Source organism: Colias croceus, chromosome 7 (assembly GCF_905220415.1).
Source record: "Colias croceus chromosome 7, ilColCroc2.1".
Lineage (NCBI taxonomy): Eukaryota > Metazoa > Arthropoda > Insecta > Lepidoptera > Pieridae > Colias > Colias croceus.
Window position 1 is genome coordinate 229963 of NC_059543.1, and position 17338 is coordinate 247300.

Here is a 17338-nt window from a genome sequence, read left to right on the forward strand (position 1 = left end):
CGCGCGGGGGCCCCGTATAATTGATACGGCAGATACGGCGGTAGCTACGCCCCTGGTTAGAAGCTTGGCTCTACATGAGATCTGATAACTTTTTGACAGTGCGAGTCATATGGGCTCGTCTTGGCAACATTTGACATTTTTTTAATAATGATTTCATTTCTTTTTGTAAGTTGTTTGTTGTACAAAATTTTATATGTCGATTAAATTTTTATTTTTTTTTAACAAGGAGTACACATATATATATAATATTTAGGGGAACCAAGTTTTAGATTATTAGATCTCTGGCGTCAAAATTTAATTTTAAATTACAGGTCTCATACAAACTCCCATCCCCTAGTTTAAGGGGTTGGGGGATGAAAGTTACAAGTTTTATAATTTTTTTGTTGTTTGTGTGCTAATACTAGCTTACATACAACATTTCAGCTTTCTAGGACATTAGGAAATACCTTAGGGAAATACCTTAAGAATTTTGATGATCATCAGTGAGTCAGTGACGAAATTAGCATTTTTTAGATATAAATAAAATCTGAAGTATAAAAACTAATGTAATTAAAACTTAATATGTTCAATAAGTCCGCTATTGACAATATATCCCGAAAATTTTGTTGATCTAGCATAATCCAATCCCAAGTTATGAGGGTTCAAAAAAACATCGAAGCGCTTCGAGAAAAGGTAGCCTTCTGACCACAGATGTTTTGTGCTTCTGACAGTGATTTAACATTAACATCAGTGTTAAAATTATGACGTCCTCTTTATTTTCCCTAACCACTACTTTAAAATGTTTGTTATAATTGCTAAAGTAACATGGTGCAATCAAGCCTTGTTGATTGATTCTTATGATAAGATTAAGTAAAACCCTTTTTTATGATAAACCGAAGTGCTAAAAATTACGGATGTTAACATTATAATATCAGATAGATGTGACAGGTTAAATAAAACGAAGCTTTTTAAAAACATGATTTATTATAATAATATCAGAGTTTAACAGTTAGAAATTTGCAATCTGTACAATGTATATAAATAATTATTGCTAAATAAATCGAGAATACACGTAGTCAACAATGTGAATTTAAAACTATATTTCTAGACAACACTAGCGAGTATATTATTACCTAATAAACTCATAACATGTACATGTAAAATCTTAGAAAACAATACAAAAATTGCATTTAATTTACTACATAATTACACTATTTTTGAAGTGAAACTTCTTTAGGCGCGAGGGTAAAATTTCAAGGTCGCGTAATAGCAATACCGTCACGTCATGGAGTAAGGCGATAATTTTAGTATTTTTGAATATTGCCAAACAAGTTTCACTTCTGACACGTGTGCTCGGCACACACGCTCTTTTTTGTACAGTATTTTTGTGAATATGATGACGTCATCCCTCTTCGTCGGAGCCGGGCAGCTCGTGCAGCGAGTACTAGAACACGGTGCGGCACAGCGGACAGTTCGACTTCTTGCTCGTCTGGAACCATTTGCGCTACAAATAGAGAAATAACACGTTAATATCTTTAAACACTTAGAATTTCATAATACATCGAATTGACAGAACATCTAGGTAGATTTTCAGCTTAAATCTTAATACACTTCGTCGCCGTCACTGCCGATTTACCGCAACGCAACCAGATGTAGTTTTAACGTTACGATGGTGCTTTTACAGGTCAGGCAGCTGTAACAGGTGCTTTAACAGGTCAGGCAGTTGTAACAGGTGCTTTAACAGGTCAGGCAGCTGTAACAGGTGCTTTTATAGGTCAGGAGGCTGTTACAGGTGTTTTAACAGGGCAGGGAGCTGTAAGCGGTGTTTTAACGGGTCAGGGAGCTCATACAGGTGCTTTAGCAGATCAGGAAGCTGTGACAGGTGCTTTTACAGGTCAGGTGGCTGTTACAGGTGTTTTAACATGTCAGGGAGCTGTAACAGATGATTTAACAGGTCAGGGAGTTTTAACAGGTGCCTTAACAGGTCAGGGAGCTTTTACAGGTGCTTTGACAGGTCAGGGAGCTTTTACAGGAGCTTTAAAAGGTCAGGGAGCTTTTACAGGAGCTTTAAAAGGTCAGGGAGCTTTTACAGGAGCTTAAACAGGTCAGGGAGCTTTAACACGTGCTTTCACAGGTCCGGGAGCTTTAACAGGTGCTTTATCAGGTCAGGAAGCTGTGACAGGTGCTTTTACAGGTCAGGAAGCTGTAACAGGTGTTTTAACAGGTCAGGGAGCTGTAACAGATGATTTAACAGGTCAGGGAGCTTTTACAGGAGCTTTAACGGGTCAGGGAGCTTTTACAGGAGCTTAAACAGGTCAGAGAGCTTTAACACATGCTTTCATAGGTCAGGGAGCTATAACAGATGCTTTAACAGGTCAGGGAGCTTTAACATGTGCTTTTACAGGTCAGGGAGCTGAAATAGGTGCTTTAACAGGTCAGGGAGCTGTAACAGATGATTTAACAGGTCAGGGAGCTTTAACACGTGCTTTCATAGGTCAGAGAGCTATAACAGATGCTTTAAAAGGTCCGGGAGCTTTAACAGGTGCTTTATCAGGTCAGGAAGCTGTGACAGATGATTTAACAGGTCAGGGAGCTTTTACAGGAGCTTTAACAGGTCAGGGAGCTTTTACAGGAGCTTAAACAGGTCAGAGAGCTTTAACACATGCTTTCATAGGTCAGGGAGCTATAACAGATGCTTTAACAGGTCAGGGAGCTTTAACATGTGCTTTTACAGGTCAGGGAGCTGAAATAGGTGCTTTAACAGGTCAGGGAGCTGTAACAGATGATTTAACAGGTCAGGGAGCTTTAACACGTGCTTTTACAGGTCAGGGAGCTGAAATAGGTGCTTTAACAGATCAGGAAGCTGTGACATGTGCTTTAACAGGTTAGGGAGCGTATACAGGTGCTTTAACAGGTCAGGGAGCGTATATAGGTGCTTTCACAGGTCAGGAAGCTGTTACAGGTGTTTTAACGGGTCAATGAGCTCATACAGGTGCTTTAACAGATCAGGAAGCTTTTAGACCTGCTTTTACAGGTCAGGAAGCTGTGACAGGTGCTTTGACAGGTCAGGAAGCTGTAACAGATGATTTAACAGGTCAGGGAGCTTTTACAGGAGCTTTAACAGGTCAGGGAGCTTTTACAGGAGCTTAAACAGGTCAGGGAGCTTTAACACGTGCTTTCACAGGTCCGGGAGCTTTAACAGGTGCTTTATCAGGTCAGGAAGCTGTGACAGGTGCTTTTACAGGTCAGGAAGCTGTAACAGGTGTTTTAACAGGTCAGGGAGCTGTAACAGATGATTTAACAGGTCAGGGAGCTTTTACAGGAGCTTTAACGGGTCAGGGAGCTTTTACAGGAGCTTAAACAGGTCAGAGAGCTTTAACACATGCTTTCATAGGTCAGGGAGCTATAACAGATGCTTTAACATGTCAGGGAGCTTTAACATGTGCTTTTACAGGTCAGGGAGCTGAAATAGGTGCTTTAACAGGTCAGGGAGCTGTAACAGATGATTTAACAGGTCAGGGAGCTTTAACACGTGCTTTCATAGGTCAGAGAGCTATAACAGATGCTTTAAAAGGTCCGGGAGCTTTAACAGGTGCTTTATCAGGTCAGGAAGCTGTGACAGATGATTTAACAGGTCAGGGAGCTTTTACAGGAGCTTTAACAGGTCAGGGAGCTTTAACACGTGCTTTCACAGGTCGTGAGCTGTAACAGATGATTTAACAGGTCAGGAAGCTTTTACAGGAGCTTTAACAGGTCAGGGAGCTTTTACAGGAGCTTAAACAGGTCAGAGAGCTTTAACACGTGCTTTCATAGGTCAGGGAGCTATAACAGATGCTTTAACAGGTCAGGGAGCTTTAACATGTGCTTTTACAGGTCAGGGAGCTGAAATAGGTGCTTTAACAGGTCAGGGAGCTGTAACAGATGATTTAACAGGTCAGGGAGCTTTAACACGTGCTTTAACAAGTCAGGGAGCGTATACAGGTGCTTTAACAGGTCAGGGAGCGTATATAGGTGCTTTCACAGGTCAGGAAGCTGTTACAGGTGTTTTAACGGGTCAATGAGCTCATACAGGTGCTTTAACAGATCAGGAAGCTTTTAGACCTGCTTTTACAGGTCAGGAAGCTGTGACAGGTGCTTTGTCAGGTCAGGAAGCTGTAACAGATGATTTAACAGGTCAGGGAGCTTTTACAGGAGCTTTAACAGGTCAGGGAGCTTTTACAGGAGCTTAAACAGGTCAGGGAGCTTTAAAACGTGCTTTCACAGGTCCGGGAGCTTTAACAGGTGCTTTATCAGGTCAGGAAGCTGTGATAGGTGCTTTTACAGGTCAGGAAGCTGTAACAGGTGTTTTAACAGGTCAGGGAGCTGTAACAGATGATTTAACAGGTCAGGGAGCTTTTACAGGAGCTTTAATAGGTCAGGGAGCTTTTTCAGGAGCTTAAACAGGTCAGAGAGCTTTAACACGTGCTTTCATAGGTCAGTGAGCTATAACAGATGCTTTAACAGGTCAGGGAGCTTTAACATGTGCTTTTACAGGTCAGGGAGCTGAAATAGGTGCTTTAACAGGTCAGGGAGCTGTAACAGATGATTTAACAGGTCAGGGAGCTTTAACACGTGCTTTCATAGGTCAGAGAGCTATAACAGATGCTTTAAAAGGTCCGGGAGCTTTAACAGGTGCTTTATCAGGTCAGGAAGCTGTGACAGATGATTTAACAGGTCAGGGAGCTTTTACAGGAGCTTTAACAGGTCAGGGAGCTTTAACACGTGCTTTCACAGGTCCGGGAGCTTTAACAGGTGCTTTATCAGGCCAGGAAGCTGTGACAGTGCTTTTACAAGTCAGGAAGCTGTAACAGGTGTTTTAACAGGTCGGGAGCTGTAACAGATGATTTAACAGGTCAGGAAGCTTTTACAGGAGCTTTAACAGGTCAGGGAGCTTTTACAGGAGCTTAAACAGGTCAGAGAGCTTTAACACGTGCTTTCATAGGTCAGGGAGCTATAACAGATGCTTTAACAGGTCAGGGAGCTTTAACATGTGCTTTTACAGGTCAGGGAGCTGAAATAGGTGCTTTAACAGGTCAGGGAGCTGTAACAGATGATTTAACAGGTCAGGGAGCTTTAACACGTGCTTTCATAGGTCAGAGAGCTGTAACAGATGCTTTAACAGGTCAGGGAGCTTTAACACGTGCTTTTACAGGTCAGGGAGCTGAAATAGGTGCTTTAACAGATCAGGAAGCTGTGACATGTGCTTTAACAGGTCAGGGAGCTTTTACAGGTGCTTTAACAAGTCAGGGAGCGTATACAGGTGCTTTAACAGGTCAGGGAGCGTATATAGGTGCTTTCACAGGTCAGGAAGCTGTTACAGGTGTTTTAACGGGTCAATGAGCTCATACAGGTGCTTTAACAGATCAGGAAGCTTTTAGACCTGCTTTTACAGGTCAGGAAGCTGTGACAGGTGCTTTGACAGGTCAGGAAGCTGTAACAGATGATTTAACAGGTCAGGGAGCTTTTACAGGAGCTTTAACAGGTCAGGGAGCTTTTACAGGAGCTTAAACAGGTCAGGGAGCTTTAACACGTGCTTTCACAGGTCCGGGAGCTTTAACAGGTGCTTTATCAGGTCAGGAAGCTGTGATAGGTGCTTTTACAGGTCAGGAAGCTGTAACAGGTGTTTTAACAGGTCAGGGAGCTGTAACAGATGATTTAAAAGGTCAGGGAGCTTTTACAGGAGCTTTAACAGGTCAGGGAGCTTTTACAGGAGCTTAAACAGGTCAGAGAGCTTTAACACGTGCTTTCATAGGTCAGGGAGCTATAACAGATGCTTTAACAGGTCAGGGAGCTTTAACAGATGATTTTACAGGTTAGCAAGCTGTAACAGGTGCTTTAACAAGTCAGGGCGCTTATACAAAGCAGCAGATGCAGTTGTAACGGGTTCAGCTGCAGTTGTACCGCCAGCAGCACTACCGGCTACTCACGAGGCACTGCGAGTGGAAGCGGTTGTTGCAGGTGTAGCACAGCACGTTGGGCAGCTTGCCGCTGGCGGGGTGCAGGCGGCAGTAGCAGATGTAGCACTACCGGCTACTCACGAGGCACTGCGAGTGGAAGCGGTTGTTGCAGGTGTAGCACAGCACGTTGGGCAGCTTGCCGCTGGCGGGGTGCAGGCGGCAGTAGCAGATGTAGCACTATCGGCTACTCACGAGGCACTGCGAGTGGAAGCGGTTGTTGCAGGTGTAGCACAGCACGTTGGGCAGCTTGCCGCTGGCGGGGTGCAGGCGGCAGTAGCAGATGTAGCACTATCGGCTACTCACGAGGCACTGCGAGTGGAAGCGGTTGTTGCAGGTGTAGCACAGCACGTTGGGCAGCTTGCCGCTGGCGGGGTGCAGGCGGCAGTAGCAGATGTAGCACTATCGGCTACTCACGAGGCACTGCGAGTGGAAGCGGTTGTTGCAGGTGTAGCACAGCACGTTGGGCAGCTTGCCGCTGGCGGGGTGCAGGCGGCAGTAGCAGATGTAGCACTATCGGCTACTCACGAGGCACTGCGAGTGGAAGCGGTTGTTGCAGGTGTAGCACAGCACGTTGGGCAGCTTGCCGCTGGCGGGGTGCAGGCGGCAGTAGCAGATGTAGCACTATCGGCTACTCACGAGGCACTGCGAGTGGAAGCGGTTGTTGCAGGTGTAGCACAGCACGTTGGGCAGCTTGCCGCTGGCGGGGTGCAGGCGGCAGTAGCAGATGTAGCACTATCGGCTACTCACGAGGCACTGCGAGTGGAAGCGGTTGTTGCAGGTGTAGCACAGCACGTTGGGCAGCTTGCCGCTGGCGGGGTGCAGGCGGCAGTAGCAGATGTAGCACTATCGGCTACTCACGAGGCACTGCGAGTGGAAGCGGTTGTTGCAGGTGTAGCACAGCACGTTGGGCAGCTTGCCGCTGGCGGGGTGCAGGCGGCAGTAGCAGATGTAGCACTATCGGCTACTCACGAGGCACTGCGAGTGGAAGCGGTTGTTGCAGGTGTAGCACAGCACGTTGGGCAGCTTGCCGCTGGCGGGGTGCAGGCGGCAGTAGCAGATGTAGCACTATCGGCTACTCACGAGGCACTGCGAGTGGAAGCGGTTGTTGCAGGTGTAGCACAGCACGTTGGGCAGCTTGCCGCTGGCGGGGTGCAGGCGGCAGTAGCAGATGTAGCACTATCGGCTACTCACGAGGCACTGCGAGTGGAAGCGGTTGTTGCAGGTGTAGCACAGCACGTTGGGCAGCTTGCCGCTGGCGGGGTGCAGGCGGCAGTAGCAGATGTAGCACTATCGGCTACTCACGAGGCACTGCGAGTGGAAGCGGTTGTTGCAGGTGTAGCACAGCACGTTGGGCAGCTTGCCGCTGGCGGGGTGCAGGCGGCAGTAGCAGATGTAGCACTGCGGCGACGCCTGCACGCGGCTGCGCAGCATCTCCATCCACATCTTCAGCGCCGTCACCACCCAGCCGTTCTGGTGTTATAAAACAATAAAAAAAAAATTGAAATGTTTCAAGTGAATTCTACTGAAAAGCTTTCGACTACGTGTTAAACTGAGTTCTTTTGTTGTTGGAAATATTTAGAAAATGATATTGAAGGAGTGTATTGTCTTTAAAATTCAATAGTTCAAAGTAAATTTATTAGAAGTCTATAGTGTGTGTTTTATGTTGTGTAGAGACAATAGTGCGCGTCGATAGAGACGAGTGTCTCCCAGGGTTGAGTTATGGGTCCATTATATCTTTCAAATTTTTCATTGAGAGCTTACAGTATCGTTGTAATGTGTCATGTGCGATGTATTTTGGTGCCGCGTCGTCGTCGTCGGTAGTGCTTTACTGTTCTCCAAACCGGTGGTAAATGGTCGAAAAGATAAATAAATAAATAAATAAGAACAATTTTGTATATAAATAAATATTTTCTGGACAATTTTCACACACGGCACGATCTGATCTCATACTAAGCTTTCGCTTGTGTTATGGAAACCAGAAGGCTGATAAACATACATATTATATAATTTTTAAATAAATACTTAAATAGATAATTAACACCCAGACACAGAGCAAACATCTATGTTCATCACACAAATATTTGCCTCGGGTGGGGATCGAACCCACGACCTCTGGCTTGGAAGGCAGGGCCACTACCAACCGAGCCAACCGGTCAGTCATATACTATGATGCGCATGATTACGTCTACATTCGTGTGAAGTTGTGTGTGTGTGTGTGTGTGTGCGTATGTGCGTGTGTGTGTGTGTGTGTGTGTGTGTGCGTGTGTGTGTGTGTGTGTGTGTGTGTGTGTGTGTGTGTGTGCGTTATACAGTACCTGATAGGCGAGGTAGAGCCGCAGGTAGTGCGAGTGGTGCGCGAGCGGCAGCGCGGGCGGGTGCGCCAGCGGCGGGGCCAGCGGGTGGCTATTGCTTAGGTCTATGCGCAGCTCTATGGTGCGCTCCTCCACTTGCGCGTTGCAGATTATGTTCGCGCCGCCGCCCACCGGACGTATTACTGATATCTGGAAAGCGGATCGAAAAGGATTAGATTGAGAAAAAAATTGAGGAGAAAATAACAAAATTCTATCAAGGACGAAAAGACTACACTTCAAAAACAAAAAATCGGTACAATGTGAATCGGTATCGTGACCCTACGTAAAAATTATTAGCGAAAAAACAATTTTTCACATATATTTTTTTTTAATTGGTCATCCATCCAAATTGTCGTGCCAATCGTATAAATCGTTACTTAACCTTGATTTTTGTTCCTGATACCTGATACTACAATATCATCCCTGAAAAATAACACAGCAAAATTCTAATACAGGGTGTCTCAAAAGAAAGTTTATATTTTGTGGATGAATAAAAAAAAAGTAAGCGGTGTATTGAAAATATGTTTATTTATTATTAAAGTGGGGGTATCTTAAATCTAAAGTGTATGACAAAAACCCACCTTCTCTATCGCATTTAAAAGAAAATATCCGACACGAAATGGCAGCCATCACTGTGTCTGCCTGCCGAGCTGTCATAAATAATTTTAGTGTTCGATTAAATGAGTGCCGTGAACGCAATGGACTGCATTTGGACGATATTATTTTTAAGAAATAAATTCCCATATTATGCACTTTAATAATTAATAAACATTTTTTCAATACACCGCTTACTTTTTTTTTATTCATCCACAAAATATAAACTTTCTTTTGAGACACCCTGTATTTTCTCATTTTACCCTTTGCACACCAGACCCTACAAATTCAACTCACATCAGCGTCCTCAAGCTCGTCCATATGCTCCTTCAGATGCGCGAGCTGCTCGTCCACCATGGCGGGCGCTACGGCCCGCTCCACCAGCCGATGCAGCGCGTTGGCAGCTCTTGCCCCGCCCGCGCTCCAGTGCGCTCGAACTGCGCCCGCGCAGCTGCGGGTGCATTGGTACAGCGTGCGGGACGAGATACAGCGCAGGGTGCGCTCTATGGATGGCTCTACACAAGATGCGATATAGTGGTCAGTGTGATGTAATTCTCGAAATTAAGAATTTTTAACGAATTTAAAACGCGACTCATTCATTACTAGCTTTCCGCCCTCGGCTTCGCCCGCGTTTCCAAAGGAAAACCCGCATAGTTCCCGTTCCCATGAGATTTCGGGATAAAACCTATCCTATGTATTAATCCAACTTACCCTCTATATTTGTGCTAAATTTCATTGTAAACGTTTCAGTAGTATTTGCGTAAAAAGGTAACAAACACATCCTTCCTCACAAACTTTCGCATTTATACCTGGATAGGACTAGTCATATAGAAAATAACTTGGTAGTCATCATAGAATCATACAATAACAGTATGTGCTCATTCTATAAAATCCTATACAAACGACACAGCGATAAGTAACGTGCAAATTCGCTCTATTTGCGATATAACAAGTAAAGGGTGTCCGCCGGCAGATTTTACACTTTAAAAAATAAAATAAAATGAACCATGAATACTATCAAAGTCATTTATTAATTATCTTACAGAAGAATAATGCGGATTTTATTTTTTTAAAAGCACTCCACTCAAATGGCGTCCTTCTAGCTGCAAACATTCTTGTAACCTTTCCTTCATGTTGGCGAAAACTCGCTTACAAAGTTCCGCATTGATCGCCGCAACCTCGCGTCGTATATTTTCTTGGAGGGCCGGTATTGTTGATGGTGAATTGCTGTATACGCGAGACTTTAAATATCCCCATAGGAAAAAGTCGCAAGGTGTCAGATCTGGTGATCTAGGGGGCCAGGCTATGTCGCCAAAGCGACTTATTAATTTTCCGGGAAAAAGCTCTCTCACTTTTGCTATTGAGTCCCTAGCAGTGTGTGCCGTGGCCTCATCCTGCTGAAAATTGGTCCTATTATTGTAACTAACATGACGATGCAGCTCCGGTATAAAAAAGTTGTCTAGCATTGCGCAGTAACGTTCGGCAATCTTCCGAATAGACTTACGCGGATTACGTAAAATTTCCCTTCTCACGTGTTCTACGTTTTCAGGCGTAGTAACAGACGTTGAAGGTCCAGGCCGAGGCTCATTTTTAAGTGAGCCAGAACCTCGAAACTTCTGTACCCATGACCATATTAATTGGTTTGATGGCCCATCGTTTAGTCGTCGGATTTCATAGCGTGAACAAAAACGACGCCTCGCCACATTGGTCGAATTATTGTTCGCGAAATACGCCTCAACCGCAAAAGCGCGGTGTGCTCCTGTCCACTGACTCATAGCTACTAAATAATCCGCAACTCTGGCGCGTCGAATGATACTTCTCTCCCCACCCTTCCGCATTATTAGTCGCCGTAAACACAATTCAAAGTGTAAAATCTGCCGGCGGACACCCTGTACATAATTATGACTCTACAGCTCCATATTGCAGTTTTATGCACAACAAAACACAACTCTACAGTACATAGAGCTGATCCTACCACTCTACACTCACCCGTGAGCGCCAGCACCGGCTCGGCAGTGAACAGCGCCAGTTCGTGTGCGGGCGGCTCCCCGCCCTCCGCCAGCAGCGAGCTCGACACGTAGCGCAGTGTAGTGTCTATCACCGGAGATACTATACCACTTTCACTGATAAACACGTATGAATTAATGAAAAATTCTTTATTGTACACCATATAGGACAATCTAAAACACTTAATAACCTATTTAACAAGGTACAGAGGCCTTATCGCTGACAGCGATCTCTGCCAGGCAACCCAAATGACTAGGACAAATGCTGAGTATTGTGTACAGTGGTGCATAATAAATTAAAAAGTGAAAGAATTTATTATAATAATATGTACTACAAGTATAAACATGCCGTACATAGTTAATAAAAAACACATTCAAAAGGTCAAAACTTCTAAATAGGACCAACCGTAAGGCACTAAAAGCTTGCTTTGCTAGCTTTCAAATAAAAAAATAATCATCAAAATTGCTTCATCTAGTCAAAAGTTATGAAGTAGCAAACCCAAAAAGATATAGAGAAAGAAAACCTACTCCTTTTTTGCAATCGGTTTAAAACAGTCGAACTCAACAATTTATTTATTTTATCAATTAAACTACTATTTTCCTCAGCTTCGGTAATAATCAGTTTTTTCGTATATCCAAAAATTTTATAAATTATTATATTTTTAATTGGATTTTGTTTAAGCTTTCGATAAAGTTGATTATGAAAAGTTATTTATTTTTCTTTGTCAATTTAGAATAAATCACGACAATGTACGTTGGATTATATCATGGGTAGAATTTTTTGTTATGGCTACGGATCTATCAGGTTTTCGTGTGTCAAAATAAAGTTATAACTACGGCAGTTCCTCAGGGTTCTCACTTGGGCCCTGTCTGAATACTGTAGGTGGTTTTTATCTAATACTAGCCGCTCCCCGCGGCTTCACCCCCGTGGCTCCTCTCCTGTTGGTCGTAGCGTGATGATGTATAGCCTATAGCCTTCCTCGATAAATGAGCTATCTAACACCGAAAGAATTTTTCAAATCGGACCAGTAGTTCCCGAGATTAGCGCGTTCAAACAAACAAACAAACTCTTCAGCTTTATAATATTAGTATCTAATATTTATAAAGTTCACAGTGGAAGTAGTATTTTATATGACTGTTATGCATTGTTGCTTGTTTTAGAAATAGGAGCGAAAGCAATACAATAGAATTCTACATGCTATAATTTACTTTTTCAATAGAGATTCGTGTGAAACACGGTCAAATGCTTTAGTCGGTTAAAATATATCCAATTATTATGGATTCGAAGTGTTTTATTTTAGGCTAAAATTTATCGAGTATTAAACAGCATTATGGTGGATCTTTTAAAATACATATTGATAAAATTTAATGATGATGATGGAAACAATTACCTGAGCGAGTTGATATAATGATGTACAAGATCGCCTCTCGCCAGCAGGCTCTGACTGAACACCGCTAGACTTTGGAGCAGGTAACCGAACGCGCGGGATATGTGCAGTCTGTAAGGGAAATATAAAAAAAACCATGGTCTCCAATTTTTGAGACTTGAGAATTAAAGGATTAGTATTTAAGAATAGGATTACATTTTAATGGATGCTAGATTTACTGTAAGCAAGTTGTGACTTTTAGTTGTGCACATGACCTATTGTTTACTAGAAAAATTCAGGCCTCGGCAAAAAAAAAAATATATAAAGGATTGCAGACTCTCTCTAGAGAAAACTCTATAATTTCCAAAACAAACATAGTATAAAGAGTCATTCCGTGGTCTGTCATCTTTGTTTCTAGAAATAGATTAGAAGATGCGGTTTTTAAATAGATCGAATGGTTTTCGAGGAAGATTTTAGTAAACAATTTGTTCAGTTTTAGACAAAGCGCGAGAAGCTAGTTTTAAATGTGTCCTAGGGTCGCTATAAACAATAATTTGGAACAAATACGTCACCTATCGTCCCCGAGCGGCTCGCCGAGCATGCTCGTGTCGCGCAGCGCGTCGTAGTACTGTGCGAGCGAGAGGGAAATAGTCTCCTCGTCGTCGTCTCCCTCCCTCTCACGCCGCTCGCACAGTTGGCTCAGCTTTTCCACTAGATATATTGTTGTTGTAATCATTTATAATGACAGAGTATATAAAGAGGAATTGTGAATGTTATACTAAAAAAAAATCATGTTCTCAAACTAAAGGTATGCATAGTAATTTACTTTATGTATTTATGATATTTCATAGTGTTAGACGTGAAAAAAAAAACTATAATGTGTTACATGGTGTGATTATGCTATCCGACTGAATAAACTGAGTTGTGAGTAGACATAATGCTGAGCCTGGACTATTTTCAATAAGAGCAGGTTTATTGTTGTTTATATTTTTTTCTCTTTTTTTCATTATTCTCTTATTTCGATCCTTGTTATGTAACTTACTATCTAATCTAAATGCTTGTCTTTATCTACATTTTCTTTTATAATCACGTGTTACTTAACCAATCTTTTACTCAACTCACCATCATCCAAAACCATAGGCTTAGCGATAACTTTCAACACGCTATACGCTACAAACTGGTACGCATAGTGCGTGTCCTGTGCTAGCACACGGAACGCGAGCGACGCCAGGTTGTGGAGCGAGTATGTGCTGAGTTTCAGCGGGTTGGGGAGCTGGTCCCAGTTCAGTATTGGAGTCGAAGCTAGCAGTGCTTCTAGTATTGCCACGTGGTTTATGGTTAGGTGGTAGTTTGGAGATGATTCTGTGAAAAATAGTTATTAAAAAATAAAAGATAATGAGATAAGAATAATCAACATTTCGAAAAATTCCAACTCAAGTCTTTTTGGAATAAAATGATATTTAATTTAGAAAATTAAAAGTGTATTATTTTATTAATAAAAAAAATTCTTTACCAGATTTAACTAAACTAATACTTTTTTAATATTTATTTACGATCTGTTGTATAACATATTCAAATCAAAAAGTTAGTATAAAATCTATTTTTTGCAGCATAATACATAAAGCGAGCGAGAGAGTATCATTTATAATTAATAACATTCCAATAATAATTATCACCACAACAACAAGCCACAACCGCACATTCCTAGTTCCATGTTCCTCTCCCTTATCGTACCCACAAACTCACTCAGAACATGGAGCAACAAAGCGATGACGTTGGAGAAGGCATCGGGCGCGAAGATGTCGCGCCACTCGTTCGGCAACTCCGCCACGTGCGCGGTCGGCTCGCGCTTCTCACATTCCTGGCGGATGCTGGACACGAAGCGCGCTACTGATGTTAGTAGCGAGAGGGTTGGACGGGATATGGTCGCGAACTGGACGAAAAATATTAAAAAAAATGTCAGGAGAAAGTAGTAAATTTTAGGTTAAGGCCGTGTACGCGGTCCGTGCGCTGTTTGGCTCAAATATGTGATTTTTCAAACCAGATTGTCCATCAACCACTTATCTTACAAACATATGAATTACTAATAATTTTAGGAAATTTTATTGTCTATATAGTTAGTTAAGAGTTTTTTTCAATTAATACAGTATTTGTGAATACCATCAAGATAACTGAGCCGATGATTACTTGATTTCACTTTTAGTGTCAATTTCGAAGCTAAAAATATCTGAAATTGCTGACAGATCTAACATACATTTTTTTTAACTAACTGCAAAAATCCTTATGAAAATAGTTAGTTAAAAGATTTTTTTATTTTGGACTCCTAACTTACGAAATTAAAATCCGAACAATGTGAATTTTTTTAGAAATTATAGTCGACAAAATGATTATTTTCACCAAGATATTTGACTTATAGTAGAGCCATTTTAATAGGCAACATTTGACAGTTCAACAAAATTCAACAACGTAACCTAGTAACGACGACATAGAATAACATGATATTTCGTTTTGTTAGAACTGCACATTTGCTTAACTTTTTTCAATTACGACTACATATTTATAATAATAATGACCGATACAAGTAATTTTAAGATTTCATTTTACTGATAAATCATTCTAAACATAATAAACAATTTCTGAATTGAACAACTGACGTCGCTACAATTTTGTGTCAATAAACCTTTTTTCTTTTTAAATACCAGAGACGTTACTCTAAAAATCGAAATCTGACATCTAGAATCGAATGCATTGATTACTTGTGAATAAAAATCATCATTAATTAATAAATTCGATTGACAAATGTTTCAAATCCTTATCGATTAATTCACTTTAATCGATGTTTTTAAGCAGGTTACCTCTCTTCGAAGATAAAATTGATAGACGTCAAATGTTGCCTATTAAATTGGCTCGACTATAGTTGAATATAATTTATACATATTGCAATAAAAGAACGTATTACTTATAAGATAAAATTTAAAAAATCAACTAAGGTACCTCTATTATTTTTCTACAATTTTTTTTAAAGTACTATAAAACACTGCGCGCGACCCGATTAAAATCAGTCGGCAGCGAGCCTTTCCAGAGAGAGGACATGTTGCTCGGCGCTCTCCTGTGGACTTATGCTGTTCATAGTAAAAGGATAGCGCAAGCCGCGATCTATCGTAATAGATCGCGGAGATTTTGACTTGCGTTAAATTGAATAAGCCCTCTTAAGAATAACTCTTATGGTTGTTATTCATATCAGGACAGTGTCAGTTTGTAAAGGGAATTCGAAGAGACTTAATACGTAACTTATTACGTAAAAAATATTTAAACATCAAAACGACGTCAATTTTTTAATTAGATATTTTTACTAAAAATTTCCTTAAATTCGATGTTTTCATTCCTAGATTCGCACAGCCAGCATATACGGCTCCGCAAATGTAGTCATTTTGCCCATGAAAACTTAATTTTAAACATAAGTAAAAGTGTTTCTAAATAAATGAACTATAATACCTTAGTGGAATCGAATCTTGGTGTTTTCGCAAGCGAGTTGAGTATTGAACACAAGACAATATTGATGAAATCCCACTCGTGCGCAGATAGATCCCACGCGGAGTTCTGTACCAAAGTATTGAGCAGGTGCAGTAGGGACGCCTGGCTGGAGATCACACTCCAGGGCTCTTTGGAGTAGTTCCTGTAACACATGTGTTGAGTAAACATGTGTACGAATTTATATTTTGAAATTTGATTTGTATACAAGTCTAATTTTCCGGAATTGTTGACATAAATTGCGCGTAATGAAGGATTTATTTTTTGTGTGTAATAGTTTAGACTATACTATATAATATATGTATATTATTATTAGGTTGATGAACAGGGAAATGTCTTTTTATCCCAGATTTTAACGTAAATTTTACTAAGAAACTATGATAGTTATAGATAATTAAAAAAAAAGCAATGAATTGTGATTTACTCTTGCACAAATAAATTCGAAAAAATTAAAATAGCGTCTAAAACATTCAAATTGTATTTAGGTACGTCTATTCACACAAAACATTCATTATGTCTATTCACATTCACAGGCATTGAAAACAGTGACATTCCTGTTATATCCAATTTACCCATCGAAAAAATCTTATTAAATACGTTACCTCTCATTAAACATCTTCTCATCGTATTTATAATAATCATCCATGACAGGGTCAAGACAGTGTCGGGCGAGTGAATTGGCCACTTGTCTGGCAAAGTGCTGCGAGCGAGTGGGGTCACTTGTGCCCTGGTATAGATACCAGCAGCGGACTGTACTGAGGTATTGCGCGCGTAGAATGTCGTGGGGGGTGTTTTTTGCCTAAAAATAAAATTTAAACGTAGCTACTATAGTAAATGAAATAAAAGTTAGAAAGGAAATTATAAGAGAAAGGAGTATTGTAAAAAAGTATCAGAAAAATTATGTATAAAATATAGAATGCCCTTAGAGTTCAAGTAATTTCGAAATTAAGTTGAAAATAAATCCGCTTAGTTCACAATTCATTCTCTTTTAGGTCAAAATTTGATATAAATACTTTAAATTCATGCATTTTTCTACTTTTTGTAATTTTAGATAATTCAATACAAAGAAATTCGACATTAATTGACATATTGTAATGATTAACTCGTAATTTTGTGTTATTCAAAGTAGCGAAACTGACCTGTAAGCTATGGAAGAATCCATTTCTACCCACAATTTTGTCCAACATTAACGTATCCAATTCGGACACTGGTCCACTTACGTTAGATTCTCTCTGTTTGTCCATCTCATTACCAGAACTGCTCGACTCATTTTCTTTTATAACTTCATCAGATTTTTCACTTGATTCAGTTATTTGAGCAAGTTTAGTTTCATACATTGCATTCGTGAAGGCCCAGTAATAACCAGTTTTGAAAGATCTTTGTGTTAAAACATTTTTGATGTGATTATTATTTTCTTCTGAAATGGTCGTTATTATCTCTTGCGTAACGCAGTCGAGATAGTCGTTGGCCTGCTTAAGAACTGTGTAGAAAGGCATCTGAAAAATAAAGTGAAT

At 41.0% G+C, this 17338-nt stretch overlaps 1 protein-coding gene across 2 annotated transcripts; it reads right to left on the minus strand.

The window, feature by feature from the left end:
• Positions 1–944: 944 nt before the first annotated feature.
• Positions 945–17276, minus strand: LOC123693060 (E3 ubiquitin-protein ligase listerin-like). 2 transcript variants are annotated; one of them, XR_006751644.1, is made up of 13 exons: positions 16964–17276; positions 16427–16623; positions 15789–15969; positions 14040–14226; positions 13416–13655; positions 12866–13004; positions 12318–12425; positions 10910–11043; positions 9218–9435; positions 8291–8476; positions 7368–7445; positions 5946–7256; positions 945–1483 (listed from the first exon to the last, which is right to left on the minus strand). XR_006751644.1 is itself a non-coding variant. In XM_045637996.1 (12 exons), the coding sequence occupies exons 1-12, from the start codon at positions 17159–17161 to the stop codon at positions 1424–1426; spliced, it is 2016 nt and encodes a 671-aa protein (XP_045493952.1). In that variant the 5' UTR covers positions 17162–17276; the 3' UTR covers positions 945–1423. The 2 variants fall into 2 exon arrangements, 1 of the variants encoding a protein (XP_045493952.1); XM_045637996.1 differs by lacking the exon at positions 5946–7256 and having other exon boundaries at positions 7278–7445.
• Positions 17277–17338: the final 62 nt, after the last annotated feature.

Coding starts and splice junctions, on each gene's coding strand:
- LOC123693060 (XM_045637996.1), bottom strand. CDS start 17,161: ATGTATGAAACTAAACTTGCTCAAATAACTGAATCAAGTGAAAAATCT. Junction 13,656..14,039: donor TTTGTTGCTCCATGTTCTGA/GTGAGTTTGTGG, acceptor TATTTTTCACAG/AATCATCTCCAAACTACCAC. Junction 12,426..12,865: donor GAGCCGCTCGGGGACGATAG/GTGACGTATTTG, acceptor TTTCCCTTACAG/ACTGCACATATCCCGCGCGT.